The sequence below is a fragment of the Poecilia reticulata genome, chromosome 7 (assembly GCF_904066995.2).
Source record: "Poecilia reticulata chromosome 7, P_reticulata-male-v2, whole genome shotgun sequence".
In the NCBI taxonomy this organism is placed as follows: domain Eukaryota; kingdom Metazoa; phylum Chordata; class Actinopteri; order Cyprinodontiformes; family Poeciliidae; genus Poecilia; species Poecilia reticulata.
This window is the reverse complement of record NC_088836.1, coordinates 21,728,561-21,745,083: the sequence shown is the minus strand read 5'-3', so window position 1 is coordinate 21,745,083 and position 16,523 is coordinate 21,728,561. Positions and strand designations below refer to the sequence as shown.

The following is a 16,523-nucleotide window of genomic DNA, read 5'->3' as shown; positions in this document are numbered from 1 at the left end:
TCGTCTCTTTATGAAATGACCAGTGGAGACTGATTTCTGTATAAAATGAATCTGTACATCAATATAGATTTTAAACATATAGCTGTGCACATTTGCAAAAAAAAAAAGAGAAATAAAATAAAAAGAGAATACTGTTTTTTTTTTTTACTTTGGGGGGTTGATTATTTTCTGATTAGTCTAGAAATAAAAGTCTGTTCTATGCAATAAAAACATTTTGTTAAATATCTGACCCTACCGAGTTAATAAAAGTTAATAAAAGACAAATACATTCTACTGATGTGCCTTAATCTTTTGAAAAACTAGCACAGTATGTTATTGGAAAGCAAACTTCGTGTCACCACTGAACTGCAATCGGCTGCCTGCACTTTGGTCTAAAAGATTTTCTTCCAGGATTATTTAGCTCCATTCATCCCCACATAAACTCTGATAATCTTTCCTGTATCTGCTGATCCCCACAGCATAATGCTGCCACCACCATGTTTCACACTGGAGATGGTTTGTTCAGCTATGCAGTTTTCGGCTACACATAATGTTGCCCAAAGGTGTTAACTTTCCTCTCTTCTGGCCAGAGAAACTACTTACAGATATTTGGTGTGTGTCCTTCATTGCTAAGTTGTAAATTGGACTTCTTATGGTGATCTGTCAACAACAGCTTTCTTCTTGCCAGATTTGTGGATTTACTGGTAAGTGGTTGTCATGTAGACAGATTGACCTCCCTGCATTGTGGATTTCCGAAGCTCCTCCAAAGTTACTATGGACTTCTTGCATGATTCTCTGATTGATGCTCACACGGACAGCCAGGTCTTGGCAGGTTTGCTGCTCTGACATACTCTTTCCATGTTTGATGAAGAACTGTGCTTCATAATATGTTCAAAAATATGGATCTTGTTTAATAACTTTGCCCTCCTTTAAGATTCCTCACAACTTTTACCTGACCTGTCCTCTCAGTTCCTTGCTCTTCTTTCTCTGAAGTTCTTAAATAAGGACTTTAAATAAAAGGATGGATGCAAACTGGCTATTGACGCTAATCTAAAAACGTTTGGTCATTTCTTGACCATAGAAGTCAAGCCAATGCCCAAAGACGTCCAGCATCCATTGTCTATTTTTAACCAAGCATTATATCCCTTTCTTAATTCACTGCCATTTAGCACACTTTCTTACACCATTATTCCCTAATAAGCAGCATTCACAGTTACTACTTTTAACAGATTTGGTAAAACCTTTTCCAGTGTTTAATGTCAGAGGTTAGCATTTCTAGATGCACAATACTGCGTACTTTACACTAGTGTTTCATAATGTATTAATGGGTCTTATTACAGTTCCATATGAATTGTCCATGGATCCCCATAAGTAAATATGAACAGAAGAATACTCTGGAATATTCACCCAAAGCAAATTGATCTAAGAATCTTAAAGTTTTCAGGCTATGTGAATTCCCGCCTTTCATGGAACTCTATGAATCGCTGGTTTATCTCTTTAAGGGAACTAGGGTGTGGCACAAGAATATTTTGATCATCTGACTCTGTGTGAAAGCTGTGGACAGATGTAAAAAATCTCCCCTCCCACTTTTTATTTCTAGCTGTGCGGTTAATCTTCCAGCAAATGTTACTGGTCATTCCTGATGACTAACATTCCCAGTCTATCCACTAATCCAACGTTGGCGGAGCTGACCTTTCTGTCAACAGCTTATGACCAGTCAGAACTGTCCCCCCCTTCAGGCAGTTTGACCCTTTGCCTTTTCCTGTGTGAGGGAGGACACAGCATATTTCCCAACATTATGTTGGCTAATTGGACGTTTTGCTTGCGTTGGCCTTGACATTTCTGTTCTGTTGGCTTTCTGTTGTATCCTGAGAGGCACAAATTCCTCTCAGGATACAACATGACAAGCAGCACGATGTGTTTATGAGAATATAGACACAACAGTGGATGCGACTCGTAGATTTAGGCCAGCGCCCTTCGTCCTATATAGACCAACATATAAGAAGCGTTGCCACACACAGTGAGCCCCTCTGCACAGTTAACATGTCCATTTCTTCTGCTCTACTTTGTATGTAGGTCATCTGTAGCGGAGGAGAGATGCAGCAGAGTGACAGTTCTACACAGTAGGTTTTAGCTATGCAATCATTTGCTACTTTGCATTTCTACCCCCTCTTATCAGACACAGCACTTAAAATAATCTCTCAAATAGCAGAATTACAACAAAACATACGATCTTGTGTGTTGGAACGTAATTCAGATGTTTTAATGATAAAACAGACAATATTCTAAATGTTATGAATCTCAACCCGAGGATTACCATAAAAAAAACTTGTGAACGGTTTAAAATACAAATAAAAATCTGTATTGAGATTTGAGAACCTGCCTTCATAATTTGTTTAGTAATTTTGCATTATGTTTGAATAAATGTTAAGAAAATGTGATAATTCATATGTGTTGATTAAAATAGCTAAAAAAGGTTTTACCAATAATTCTTTCTGGAAAATCAAGTTAACTGAACGGAATGTTTTTATATTTTATAACTAACACTTCATTGACTAAAGCATTCAGTGGGGTGATACATTCTCAAGAGTAAATTAAGCCACATTTAAATAAATTTTGAGGTGATTTTGTTTGCTTTTCTGACTTATGCATTCTATTTAAAGAGCACCATTGTAGTTCCGGAAAAACATATTTTATTTTATACATAAATGTGAACATAAATTTTAGTGTTCATTTTCTATTATTTTCTATTGCAACACCAGTATTCCCTTCCAAAGTGAACTTGCCACTCACAATATGGCGGATGCGATGACGAACAGTTTCTACTGATCCGGCCTCTTCTGCTGAGTCATCATCAGCTCAGCAGCGGTTTGTTGTACTTTTCCTTTCAAAGAAACCCTTCATACCATATCGTCTGCTGGAAAAATCTGAAATAAAGTCAACAGATGCGTCAAATGTCTGCCGAGGCTCCTCTCAGATTATCAACCACCCGAAACAGAAGAAATGCTGCATCATCTTCAGTGCAAAAAGCCATCAAACCCATCTACTGCAGATACACAGGGCCACGTTTCAGTCTGCCTCGATCATGACACCCAGTGGTAAATATTGGACTTCAGAATGAATTACTAAACTGATTTTAAAAATTGACCACAAAGTGTTTGAGCTACGTTTCTACAGGGTCAAAAAATAATGTGTACATTATTTTATTAAATGTACAAATTAGCTGTTTTGTTGGGTTTTTTTTTTATAAAGACTACGACTTAGAAAATTTTATTTGCACTGTTATGTAGCATCAGGCTAATAATAATATAATGTTCTTCAGCTTTCCTTTGAAGATTAGATTATTTAGTAAAAAAAAATCAACAACTAATATTCATAATGGCAACACATTTTACTGTTGGATGTGTTTTTTAATTACACTATATTATGGGTAAAACATAATGCTAACACGTTAGGTTCTGAAAACTGTAAGTCAGTTGGATTCATTTATTTAATTTTGGTTATACTGTGTTGTATTTACATTGCTTTTCGCTATTTTTTTTGTATTCTTATCAATGGAAATGTGATTTTACATATCCCATATAAATATATTTTGACTGATATCAATAGAAATGAAGTACAACACTCCTTTGAAAAGCCTTTAATGCAGCTTTCTTTAAATTTGAATCATAAAACATATACTTTGCACTTCCTGTGGTCAGACTGAGGCGGTGCTTTCACTTTAAAAGATTGACCGAATCATGTTGTGGCCCTGTTTCCCCTAATGATGAGTGATAATCAATGAGTTTCACCAGAGCAAACATAATTTGACAAAGCTAACAGCATGCTGCTCTGTGACATTTTATTTGAAACTCCGGTCACAGACGTTTCAGACCTAAGACAGCAGCAGGACCAAAACAGTTTTTCCATGTGCTTTCATGTGACCGACGAAAAAAGAGCAAGACATTTCATGAAAAGTAAGTCTGTTGCCTTTTGGAAAATGCATGATAAAGAGCAGACCGTTTCCTCTGAGTTTATTAAACACAGTCCCTTTCTGTCAGTTTTTTGGATTTTTAGGGCAGCCATGGCAGCTGAACTGGATGTAGTGAACCTGTTCTTCATTGCTGGAGCAACACTGGCTATTCCCATCCTGGCTTTTCTGGCTTCCTTCCTTCTTTGGCCATCTGTACTCATTAAAGTGTATTACTGGTAAAGCAGCTTGCTATAACATTGGTAACACTGAATTTAATTTCCCTTTGGGATCAATAAAGTATTTCTGAACTGAATTGAATAATGGGTGCCAGCGTTGTAAATGTCTCACCCACCCATCCTTTAAGTTTAATTTAATTTTTAATTACATTACTGACATATCACTCTATTCCAGACAATATAAAACATCTGAAAACTTTCCAAGCTACATTACATTATCACTAAAAAGCTGATAGGTCTTTGTGATTCATAGTCCAGATGAAGCACGTAAACAGGGAGCAAAGTGTGTGTATTAAATATGCGAGGAGACGCTTCACTGATGTATCAATTAATGTCTCGTTATCTGTATGAAACAGGAGTTATTCCCTACTTTATAGCTGTCCAGGATTATAGATAAGATCAATTCCAAGATCACTACTGAGATAAGTCTCAACTAACTGTTAAGTGAGCGGAATAATTCTGCTCTGACAGCAAACTGTGAATTGAGGAGCCACAAATGAAAACAGTTGAGCATGTAAAGACAACACTCCAAGACAGCGTTTATGAGAAGAAACCACCACAAAGGACCAGTGGTGGTTCTCGTATGATTAGCGCCGTGGAAATGCAGAAATGTATCTACATTTTAGGAGAAGATAAAAGTCAGTGCAGTCCCTCACAAAGCATGCAAAGTTTCTGTTCTCGGTTGCAGCTGTCATACTGCAGCATACCTGAAAATGTTTACACACTAAAATGTCTGAATAATTTTTTTAGAATCTAAAAAGACATGTACTCACTGATGATAAAAATGTCTAAGTGAAAACTAAAGATTTTGCCAACTCCTGTCGTTGATAGAAGATCTCCTGATCTGAGTTTCTCCTCTTAAACGTGTCATTATAAATAGATAAAACTGCAAACAGCGGGTAGGCATCCTCCAAAGAGCTCCAGATAATATTCCCATCCAATATTTGTGCTTGTGTTAAGGTACTGGAGAAGGACTTTGGGCCTGCAGGTTCGCTATGCAGACTGTGGAGGTTATCGCTTCTGCTATTCCTACAGAGGAAAATCTGGGATGAGACCCTCCATCCTGATGCTTCACGGCTTCTCTGCTCACAAAGACATGTGGCTGACTGTTGTCAAGGTTGGACAAACTAGAAATTACTGAAAAAAACTAATGGAACAAGCCACCATAGTTAAACACAGAAAGTACACACAATTAATGAAAAACTGGATTTTTTAGCTGTTCTACTTCCTCATTATTTTTTTTATTTTTGCAGTATTTACCAAAGCACCTGCACATTGTGTGCGTGGACATGCCTGGCCACGAGGGGACGACACGCACCAACACTGAGGATTACTCCGTTCAGGGGCAGGTCAGAAGGATCCATCAGGTACTCTGAGGAAAGGTCTTTGAAAATATCTTGTATGAGAATATTTGTTAGTTCCCCAAATGTTTTTATATCTCCCATGCTTCTTAGTTTGTAGGAAGCATTCACTTAAACAGAAAAGCGTTCCATCTGGTGGGAACCTCCATGGGGGGAAATGTTGCTGGGGTTTATGCAGCCTGCTATCCCTCGGAAATCTGCAGCATGACTCTCATCTGTCCCGATGGTCAGTCATAGTGCACAATTCCTGAACTTTTCCACATTTTGTCATGTTACAACCACACACTCAGTCTATTTTATTTGAATTGTATATGACAAACCAAGACAAAGGGAGGAAAATGATGCAGGGATTTCAAAAATTGTTTATGATTGCAACCAACTGTCTTTGCAAGTAACTTAGATATCCTAATGTATGTGATTTTATCCTTGTTATAAGTGCAGGTCTTTTACATCAGCGAACAAACAGCATTGTGACAACCAAGCACTAAGGAACACAACAGACAGCTCAGGGAGAAAGTTGTGGAGAAATGTAAAGGTTATAAAACGAGTGTTCCATCCTTTGATCATCTAACAGAGTGTTGTTCTGAAAATTAAAAAAACAATCATGGTCACTCTCAAAAACCTGCAGACACCCTCAGCTCTTTTGGGAGAATCTGTGGACTGGGTACGCATTTTCCTCACTTCGCAAATCTGGTCTTTATGGTAGTTTATTGACTTCATGAATGAAATGTCTCCCATGCCCAAGCCATAAAGGAGGAATAAGGGGAAAAAATGAGAAAAACACTGGGCAATTTTGGAAGAAGACTCGTTTAATGCTGCAAAGGTCTTGAGGCCAGGGTGGATATTAATTTTCAATCAACCCTAAACATCCAGCCAGAGCAGAACAGAGTGGCAAAGGAGTAGTTTAGGTCAACGCATGTTGAAAATTTGAAAAAATATGTTCACAGTCTGACCGGATTTGGACTATTTTTAAAAAAAGAATGGACAAAAATTTCAGACTAGATGCACATAGATTGTAAAGGCACATCCAAGATGACTCAGAACTGTAACTGTAGCAAAAGAAGGTTCAACAAGATGTTAGATCAGGGGTCTGAACATGAACTTTTCAAAGGTTTTCAATATTTGGCTTTTCTTTGTAAATTTGGATACCACAGATCACTTCCCATCCACCTTAAAGTAATTCACTTAGTTGCTTTATCACATGCGATCTGAGAAAAATACACTCAAACTTTGTTGTTGTAATGTTACCAAATGTGAAAAGGCATGTTTCTAATCATTAAGACTCTGGGTTCATCTTTCAGGAATCAGACATCCATGTGAGACCAAATTTGACAATCACCTACAAGATCTGGAACACAGCAACTTCACACTGAACATCCCGCTGATCCCAACTACACCAGACGAGATGGAGGACATGTTCAGACTCTGTTCTCATGTTCGCTTTAAAATTCCTCAGCAGGTCAGTCATGAAAAGTGAATTTAACTCTAAACTAATAATGGGTGCTGACCATGAAACTATTGTCACATTCTGAGGATTTTCAAGGCTTTGTCATATTTTCTTTAGATTCTTCAGGGACTGGTTGATGTGCGAGAACCTCACAACGCGTTTTATGAAGAAGGTTAGTTCATTGTTGTTGTTTTTTTTATGTCTTAGTAAGATGAATATATTGAACAAATAAATAAAATAGGGCTTCTTTTGTTTTTTTTAATTAGTGTTTATGGAGATCATCGGTGAGAAATCAAGATATGCCTTACAGGAGCATTTGCATCTCATAACCTCACCTTTACAAGTGATTTGGGGCAAACAAGATCAGGTTCGATTATTTTGCAAAATCTCTTTAGATACATAAGGCTCATGTGCTGTTAAACCTAAAAGCTTTTAAAGATTGTGCCACAAGTATCCCTTCTGAAATCACAGTGAATAAGTGTGAAGAATATATGAAAGTCTTGCATATATGTCCAGGTGGTGGATGTCTCTGGAGCTACAGTCATTGCTGAATTGGTGCCTGGATGCAAAGTGGACTTGCTGGACAACTGTGGTCACTCTGTGGTGATGGAGAAGCCGTGTCGGACAGCCAAACTTATTCTGGAGTTTATTATCCTGCAGCAAAATGCCGGGAGTGGGACAAAGAAGTCTTCCTGAATATTTAAGGTTTCCATTACTGTCTCACAGTTTTATAAAGACTTAAACATGTGGCCCAAAAGGCAAGAATTACAATGTAAAGATGTTTATTGTTTTAAGGAACGGCATTTTATAAATTACTTAAACTCAATGACAATAGGTTTTGGATATTGCTAAGCTTTGCTGATGTGCCCGGATGTTTCTGGCAAAATTTACCCTAACTTTCAAAGAATATGTTTCCTGCTCACAAATGGGGGGAAAAAAATCCCTCACTTTAAAGAATATCAAAACTGATATTTTAAATTTTTTAAATGTAAGTTTGCTTTTTGATCATGTTTTTCATATTACTACTGATAAACTGACATATGTGTATAATAGCACATCCTATTTCACTCTCCCCTATTTCAGTTAAACTGTTTTGTGAAGAGATTTAAGCTTGATATCCACTATTCTTGTACATTCTGTGAATAAAGTCAAAGGAAAAAACTTTTCGTGTATTCTATCAATATAGATACATATTGTTTATATATATATATATATATATATATATATATATATATATATATATATATATATATATATATATATATATATATATATATATATATATATATATATATATATATATCGCCTGTCTGCACCTCATCAAATAATTTTGGTGTCTCAGTTATGCAGTTTCGTGTTTTTTGCGGCTGTGTAAAAACGGAAGTGTTATGCTACATTTAACAAGGCAGCTCGATTTGATGCAAACCTTTATAATATTCTCCGTATGAGCGTAAAAACGGAAGTGTTATCCAAATCTGTGTGATGGGTGTCTCTTTCCGCTCGTTTCGCCTGTAACCCTTCCAGTGCTGTGCTTTTAATGCAGATGTGGCTGTAGTTTCAGCGGGACCTCCTCCCCTCTTTCACCCGCCTTCTGCATCCTGGAGTCGACCACAGCTGCCCCAGTGCAGCATCATCAGTGACCGCCTGTGTCTTCGGTTAAAATCTGACCCCAATCTGCTTTTATTGGCTGAGAAAAAAATATTACCAAGCCCTAAAGTTGAGCTGGTAAGGCTGTGTTTCATTGCGGTCCGTTTATGTCCGCAGTTAGTTCGGTTCTGATCCAGTTGTTGAGCTCATTTGTAACAGCGGCTAGTTTAATGGGTTGCTAGCTTTGTTAGCTTGTTAGCTAAAAACTAGCAGTGAGCTAGCCTAGCAAGGGTTGGGTTTAATATGTTCGGTTTTGTTTTCGTATTTTATTGATGGCCAAAAAAGCGAAATGAACGATTAATTTGGAAAGATTTATAATTAAACTTTAAAACACACTTAAAGAGATGCTTATTGCTACTTTTCCCAAGCTTCTTTCATTTTCGTTCCAGCAAATGCATTAAAAATACTAGTGTGTAGCTTTATACGTAAAGAGCCAATGTATGATGCTGCCAAATAATATGCTGCTTACCCACATTACCCACATTATTATGTTCGTAAGACTATGCTTTCTGCTGACTTGTGTACACGCTCATACGGAGAATATTATAAAGGTTTGCATCATATCGAGCTGCCTTGTTAAATGTGGCACTTAGATTTTCCTTATCTCAACACTAGTTTCATGCAACTGAAATTAGATAACTGAATCTGTATCCTTTTAATGAAGAGATTTATAAAAGAGGTTGATGCTGAAGGCAGTGCTGGATTCCACCTTCATGTGCTCTCCCCTGACCTGCTTTAGCCACATCAGCATTGCTGCCCAGTGCTGCAGAGAAAAATTTGTAATACATCTGGCAGGGCAAGCCGCGTGAGACTATTTCATTATGTTTTTACAAACACTTTTGGTGTTATTAATATTTACAGTCCACTTTTCCTTTAATATTTGTGCTCAGTCAGTGTTTGATCGTAGCATTTTGAAAACATATCTCCATATTTTTGATGTTTACATATTATTCTTAATTGAGACACATTTTTCTTTAGGGTCTTTTTAAATTTTTACTTTTTGTGATATGATAAAAAAAAAAAAAATTCAGTTTCAGCACCAATTTTCTGGGTCGCTCTGCTTGGGCTGATGATGTAATTTAACATACTTGCATAGTGAAAAACACAATTTGATTGACTTCTAAAGACCATCTCTAGCTTGACCTGGCAGTCTATTGGTATTGGGCCTCACATCCTTTTTCTTCTTTTCTCACAGGTAAAGTTAAAGTAAACCAACTTTAATCCCATCCTTCTCTGTTTTGGTTCGGACCTTGTGGGTATTAGTCTACAAATGGATAATGGAGACTGGGGCCATAGGGTAAGAGTTGAATGAAGTCAATTTTTTCAGTGTTAAAAACTTTCAAAATTGCAGTTGGTGTGTATTTTTCCTGACAGATGACTACCCCTGTTACCCTGAACGTGGGAGGCCACCTCTACACCACCAGTCTATCCACCCTGCAGCGTTATCCAGACTCCATGCTCGGTGCCATGTTCCGGGGAGACTTCCCCACAACTCGTGATTCCCACGGGAATTATTTCATCGACCGCGATGGAACCCTTTTCCGGTACATCCTGAACTTCCTGCGGACGTCCGAGCTCACCCTTCCTGTGGATTTCACAGAAACAGACCTGCTGAGGAAGGAGGCAGACTTCTACCAGATTGAACCTTTGATCCAGTGCCTTAATGACCCCAAGCCGCTGTACCCCCCAGATATCTTTGAGCAGGTGGTGGAGCTCTCTAGCACCCGAAAACTGTCGAAATACTCAAATCCGGTTGCGGTAATTATTACACAGCTGACCATAACAACAAAGGTTCACGCCCTGCTAGAGGGCATTTCCAACAACTTTACCAAGTGGAACAAACACATGATGGACACTAGAGACTGCCAGGTGTCTTTCACCTTCGGACCATGTGACTATCATCAAGAGGTGTCTTTAAGAGTTCACCTCATGGACTACATAATGAAACAAGGCTTCACTATTCGGAACACGCGGGTGCACCACATGAGTGAGCGTGCAAACGAGAACACCGTGGAGCATCACTGGACTTTCTGTAGACCAGCTCACAAAGTCGAAGACTGACTTACGGCACAGCAGTTGTTGCTGGGGCGTTACAGTGAGACTTGTCTTCGTATTACGTAAATCATTATAAAGCAAAAAAAAATAAAAATCGTGTCCTGTTTTAATGTACTGCTGTTTTTTTTATATTTTGCCCTATATAAGAGAAGGCTTGCGCTTAATGGCAAGGTCCATGCAGCAAAAGTAAATAAAAAATATAAATTTATCATTTGCGAAGCTATTTAAGGAAAATATTTCTTGAGCTCAACCCACATGTAAATTGGCTTGGAGTATTTGGAGTCTACAAAACATCTCAAGTGTTTTCCACATGTCGATTGATGCAAAAACGTGGTAATTTTGACCAGAATTGAAAAAGAGCAAGTAATAAAAGTGATGCAGTTATTTGAGACACATTGCCTGAGTTTGGTAGCAAATCTTTATTTCTAACACTAATTCAGTTAAAAACTCAATTTGTAGGAACAAGTTTGGAAAACTTTTTTTTTTTTTTTTGGAAAACGTTCTTGTTAGCAAAAAATTTTCCCTCCGCTGATTGTGGAGTGTATTAACTAATTTCTGTAACTTGTATGTATTGTCCAGTAGACGTCTGGTGAGTAAAATTAGACTTGGTCTCTTAGATCCCCTGTAGATCCCATGTACGGTACTATTAGGCCCCTTCATAGTTGATGCATGTGTCTTGTGTATGTATAATTTATGTATCTGCTGTGTGCACTTTATGATACTCTGTCATAAAGTCAACAGTTATGTGTTTGATTGTTCCTGCCAAAAATAAACCAGTTTGTGTATTTCATTTTAATCATTTAGCTCTATTAAGATTTTTCCCTTATCAATTACATCTTGAGTTGCAACTCATAAAAGGGTACAAGCAGTTTTAAAAATGTTTTTTCTTTCATTGGATAAAAATAATGCCTTGTTTCAGGATGATTTCTAAGTAAAATATAAGTTGCTTTTTGTTGTTTTGGTGTCAATCTGTGTTATATATTTTACGATAAAATAGATGTCAAGTGTGTCTAAAAGCAAAATATTTTCCATGTTTGGGATAAAAAGCAATGGAGGAAAGTGAATATATATTTATTACACTGATTAGTTTTGAGTTAGGGCTGCACAGTGGCGCAGTTGGTAGAGCTGTTGCCTTGCAGCAAGAAGGTTCTGGGTTCAATTCCCGGCCCCGGTCTTTCTGCATGGAGTTTGCATGTTCTCCCTGTGCATGCGTGGGTTTTCTCCGGGTACTCCGGTTTCCTCCCACAGTCCAAAAACATGACTGTCAGGTTAATTGGTCTGTCTAAATTGCCCCTAGGTGTGAGTGTGTGTGTGCATGGTTGTGTGTCTCTGTGTTGCCCTGTGACAGACTGGCAACCTGTCCAGGGTGTAACCCTGCCTCTCGCCCGGCACGCCAGCTGGAGATAGGCACCAGCAACCCTCCCGACCCCACTGAGGGACAAGGGTGAAAGAAAATGGATGGATGGATAGTTTTGAGTTAATTTTTCCGAATTTGGACAGAAACTTCGGGAAAAATATGATATTCTACTTCTGAAAGAAGATCATCTTGTTCCTCAAGTTAGAATATTACATAATATCTTTTTAAAAAGCAAAAATAATTAATTTGTCGGCATACTGAAAAGTGTGTTTATGCACCACAATTTTTGCATGGATCAGTGTGTTGTGGCCAGCGCAGCGCAGCTCTGATGGGAAGCTGCGCTGTTGAAGACCCTCAGGTTGCTTTAATAGTGACCTTCACCTTGCTTGTATTATCAGCTCTAGTAAACTACAGTTCTCAGGAATGTACAGTGATACCGTGGCCTTTGAACTGGGTGCTGATTATTTTGACAGTGTGAGGATCTGTGAGCAGGTCACAAGCCTGGCTGGAAATCAAATCATTTCCATAAAGCTTGTCAGCAGAGGGAAGCATGTACTTCTCTAAACCCTCCTCTCAGACTGGTTTTATGTAATATTTAAATACAAATCATCAATTGTGAGTTACATTTGCTGTGTAAGTGTTTACACAGCAAATGTGTAAACACTCCCAGTAACTTATCCCCTTACTGGGATAAGTTCAGTTTTTCATTATATTTCATCCGATTTATTAAGATACACTTGTAAATTATGAGGTAGTTTGCTTTAATGACCCTTTAAGGAATTATTGGATTTTAGATTAAAAAGGTGTTCAACTAATGTTTTTATACGTGCAAAATGTAATTTACCACACTGATGTATGTACAGAAACAGTGTCTATGACCTTGGAGCCTTCTTACCAGTGAGACGTGAATCAATTCATAATTCACTCACATGGCGCAGCACACCCGGATGTCGCAAACTCCTGCATGGTGCGTTCGTTTTAAACGCCATCACTGTTCATTCCTGATGTGTCCGTAGCTTGCAACACACTCCGCCTATCTCATATGACTCTTAAAACGAGCGCACCTCATCATTGCTCACGTAGAGTCAGTAAAGGACGCAGTAAAGGTGGCTTCCTCTGCTTCTTCGTTTTCAACCGCACTAATGAAAACGCGGCTGTAGGAGTGTTTGGGAAGAGAAACACAAGCTTGTTCGTCGAGATGTTTCACAGAAGTAAAACCATAAAAGGTTTGCTCAGTATTGTCCCTGGGAAACAGCGACTAGGGGCGTACAGGTTCCTACCTATCTTTTTCTGCATTGGAGGAGTCATGGAGTGGATCATGATCAACGTGAGGATAGGACATGAAACTTTCTGTAAGTGTAAACACAAAGTCCGCGTCTACTTCTTATGTACGTTTAACCTTGATGGGAGGGTTAGCATGTGTTAGCATTAGCAGTCCAAAACTCGATTTCTTTAAATGACAACTTGTCCCACTTGTCATGTTACAGGTAATCATCTAAATAAAAGCTTTGTATTTTAAGACAGTTGATTGGTTAGTAGTGTTTACTGTAGTCACAATATTACACTGCCTTGCAGAAGTATTTATACGTTTATGGCTGAATTTTTACAGTTATTTTCTGTGAAGTGCAGCCTATCTTACAGTATTTAGCTTCATCCATCTTCGATTCAACTCTATCTAGAGTTTTATTCCTTGCTACTGAGATGTATCCACACAGCATGATTCTGCCACTGCCACGTTTTGCTGAGGGAATGGTGTATTCAAAGTGATGTCCAGTGTTAATTTTCTTCTACATGTGTTTTTTTTTATTTTTATGTAGGACAAAAGGCTTAAGTCGGCATGCCTTAAATTTAAAAGTGAATTTCTTTTAAGAACTACGTCCTTGTCGAAGTGCATCAATAATATTCTTTCAGCAAGCTCAAAGCAAAGGGCATCAAAAAACATGCTGCTGGTTACTGTGTGTAAAGCAGTGGTTCTTAACCTGGGTTCGATCTCAGGGGTTCGGCGGAGCCTCTGCCGCAGAGGTAAAGACACACTTGTGTAAAGTCGTGACGACGCGCCCCGCTTTGCCATCACGTTACATTGCTTAGCCAATCAGTGCTGCGGAGGAGCAAGGAGTTCCACTCTCAGCATGGATTTGAACTTGTGTCTTTAATTACTTCAGCAAAGCTCACAGTTTTTACCAAATTCTGTGTCTTTCGGTGTACTTCTAAATCTGCTCCTTAGTCGCATCTTTTCGGGGCTGCTACTGCTTCTAGTGCCGTGGGGGTGGTAACACAACTAATATAATTACATTACTCAATTAGAATACCGCAAAGTCTTTATTATTTATTATTAATTTTTCATTCTCTTAAGAATGTAGAGCTAATTAAATGATCTAAACTAGATCTCAAAGTGGTTCCAGTTTCTCTCGATGGCCAACCTGTAAAACTGTGGCAAATTTTAAATACCTTGGGTCGTTCCTGGACAGTCAGCTCAACTGTGCTGAAAACACTGACTATATTTTGAAGAACTGTTCTCAGAGACTCTACCTTTTAAGAAGACTTAGTGATCATGGAGTGACCCGACTCTAGTTGGGTCACCCCTATGTCTTGAATTTGGGTTAAAAAAAATCATATTTTATTTATCACTACAGAAGGGTTCAGTGAATGCATATATGAAACTGGTGGGTTCAGTACCTCAAAAAAGGTTAAGAACCACTGGTGTAAATACTGAAAATGTACGAGCTTTCAGTTTTTATATGTGCAATCAACCGGAAAAAATTGTATCCTAATTTTAAAAGTTGATTACCTGATCACTGCATCAATATCCATCCATCCATCCACCCAAATATTGAACATCCTCGTATTTTGTGTAGCACCTCAAAAACTAATGTTTTCTTTTTCTTTTCTTTTTTTCTTTTATTTTATTATTATAAAAGCAAAACATGAGAAATCTTGAATCAACCAAGATGAGAGTTATCTGCATTTGAATTCTGTACAGCTTAATTTTGGGTTGGTAAACCCAAAAAATGATTAATACACAATTACAGCTCAAACAAATGCTATTTATAACTGGATGTAATTAGAAGCTCTCTACAGATTGTGTCTGAACAGAATGAACATACAACAGATATCGTTGCATATATTACAGCGGTGTAAAATGTTACCTCTCTAGTACATAAACTTCATACCAAGTATGTCAATAATAATATTGTAGTAGTTTTTTCTGTTTTTGCACCTGTGATTACACCTATGCCTTGGAGAACAGAATAAATGAAAAGATGAAAAGCAATAAACCAGTTATTAAACCACCTCTGTTAACACTGAACCACTGTCATTTTACAGACGTTCTCACTTATGTGGTTTGAGGAAAACTAACATGACTCAAAAGCCTCTGCTGATTTAAAAGAAAGAATGAAACAGTGTTTTATTCTTTTGTACTCTGAGCCTCTCTAAGATAGAGAGGAATGTTTTTTTTTTATTCCTCAGATTCTGCTGACTAGAAAACTGCCTTTATGTTATGTTATGTAATGAGGTTGTGTCAGAAAATGTGCAGGTAAAAAGAAAAAGAAAAGATTTTTATCTATTAAACATCCTGGTTAATTAATATAAAAAGTATCAGAAAGACGGCAAATATAAAATTAGATTCGACATAAGGTGCAGTGACAAATCTGTTTGTCACTGCATCTGGGTTACGTAAGTGGAACAGAGCCATTGTTAATGAATAGTAACACCTGCTCTTTTCCTGCTGTTCCACATTAAACACCCTAGGAAGTAAGGATGCCAAGTATCAGTCAGCTAAGTGTTTCACTGTATCCATAAGAAGGTCACACTTCATTTCTCATGTGTTCATTGTTTTTTTTCTTTTTTCTTAACAGACGATGTCTACAGAAGGAAAAAATCAGAGCGGCAGTACCAGCAGAAGATGGCAGACGGTCCCCTCGTGCTAGATCAACATGGAGCCAAGTGAACGATGGTCAGACTTCACAAGAGTCGCCTAAGGACACACTGTTGGACTCAAACTCCCTCACTGGTTTCACAATTAAATCGCAAGCATAGAGACGCTTTGGACGAAAAAAGATGACGGAGGAATCCCTTCCTTTTACAGGCTTTACTCTGTAAATACTGAGTCCAAAAAAAAAAGTTAATCTTAGTGTAATATTTATCGTATGTTTGAGGTTAAGACTGATTTAAGTGACAATGAATAATACTAAAGTAACAGGACAAAATATTTGTGTCTATAATTTGAGATGTTGTATGGTTGAGGTAATGACGGTATAAAAACGCATCTCAAAACTAATCAGCCAAATTGTTCTTATTCTGTCTATCATCCTTATTCCTCATTCACTCAGTGAAATAAAGCGTTTTTACGTGTCAGTTGTGCCAGCCGACAGAAAGCGACTGCAGGCGGATGAAACCGTTTGGGTATCCCGACAGCATGATGGGGTTCCCATTCAGCCTCACACAGTCCAGGTTGGATCGTAGGTAGTGGCTGGTGTCGCCTTTGCAG

At 38.0% G+C, this 16,523-nt stretch overlaps 3 protein-coding genes across 4 annotated transcripts; all 3 read left to right on the top strand.

The window, feature by feature from the left end:
* Nucleotides 1-14: 14 nt before the first annotated feature.
* On the top strand, nucleotides 15-8,123 carry abhd6b (abhydrolase domain containing 6, acylglycerol lipase b). Its single transcript, XM_008414027.3, has 9 exons — nucleotides 15-3,935; nucleotides 4,020-4,167; nucleotides 5,128-5,284; nucleotides 5,421-5,534; nucleotides 5,622-5,754; nucleotides 6,830-6,987; nucleotides 7,093-7,147; nucleotides 7,242-7,342; nucleotides 7,492-8,123. Exons 1-9 carry the CDS (start codon nucleotides 3,803-3,805, stop codon nucleotides 7,669-7,671), a joined length of 1,179 nt encoding a protein of 392 aa, XP_008412249.1. The 5' UTR covers nucleotides 15-3,802; the 3' UTR covers nucleotides 7,672-8,123.
* Nucleotides 8,124-8,357: 234 nt separating this feature from the next.
* Nucleotides 8,358-11,473, top strand: kctd6b (potassium channel tetramerization domain containing 6b). 2 transcript variants are annotated; one of them, XM_008414026.3, is made up of 3 exons: nucleotides 8,358-8,700; nucleotides 9,818-9,919; nucleotides 9,997-11,473. In XM_008414026.3, exons 2-3 carry the CDS (start codon nucleotides 9,893-9,895, stop codon nucleotides 10,681-10,683), a joined length of 714 nt encoding a protein of 237 aa, XP_008412248.1. In that variant the 5' UTR covers nucleotides 8,358-8,700; nucleotides 9,818-9,892; the 3' UTR covers nucleotides 10,684-11,473. The 2 variants fall into 2 exon arrangements, with proteins under 2 accessions (XP_008412248.1, XP_081465225.1); XM_081609099.1 differs by lacking the exon at nucleotides 8,358-8,700 and having other exon boundaries at nucleotides 9,974-11,473.
* A 1,607-nt stretch (nucleotides 11,474-13,080) lies between these two features.
* Nucleotides 13,081-16,313, top strand: uqcc5 (ubiquinol-cytochrome c reductase complex assembly factor 5). The gene is made up of 2 exons (XM_008414025.3): nucleotides 13,081-13,386; nucleotides 15,892-16,313. The coding sequence occupies exons 1-2, from the start codon at nucleotides 13,233-13,235 to the stop codon at nucleotides 15,981-15,983; spliced, it is 246 nt and encodes an 81-aa protein (XP_008412247.2). The 5' UTR covers nucleotides 13,081-13,232; the 3' UTR covers nucleotides 15,984-16,313.
* Nucleotides 16,314-16,523: the final 210 nt, after the last annotated feature.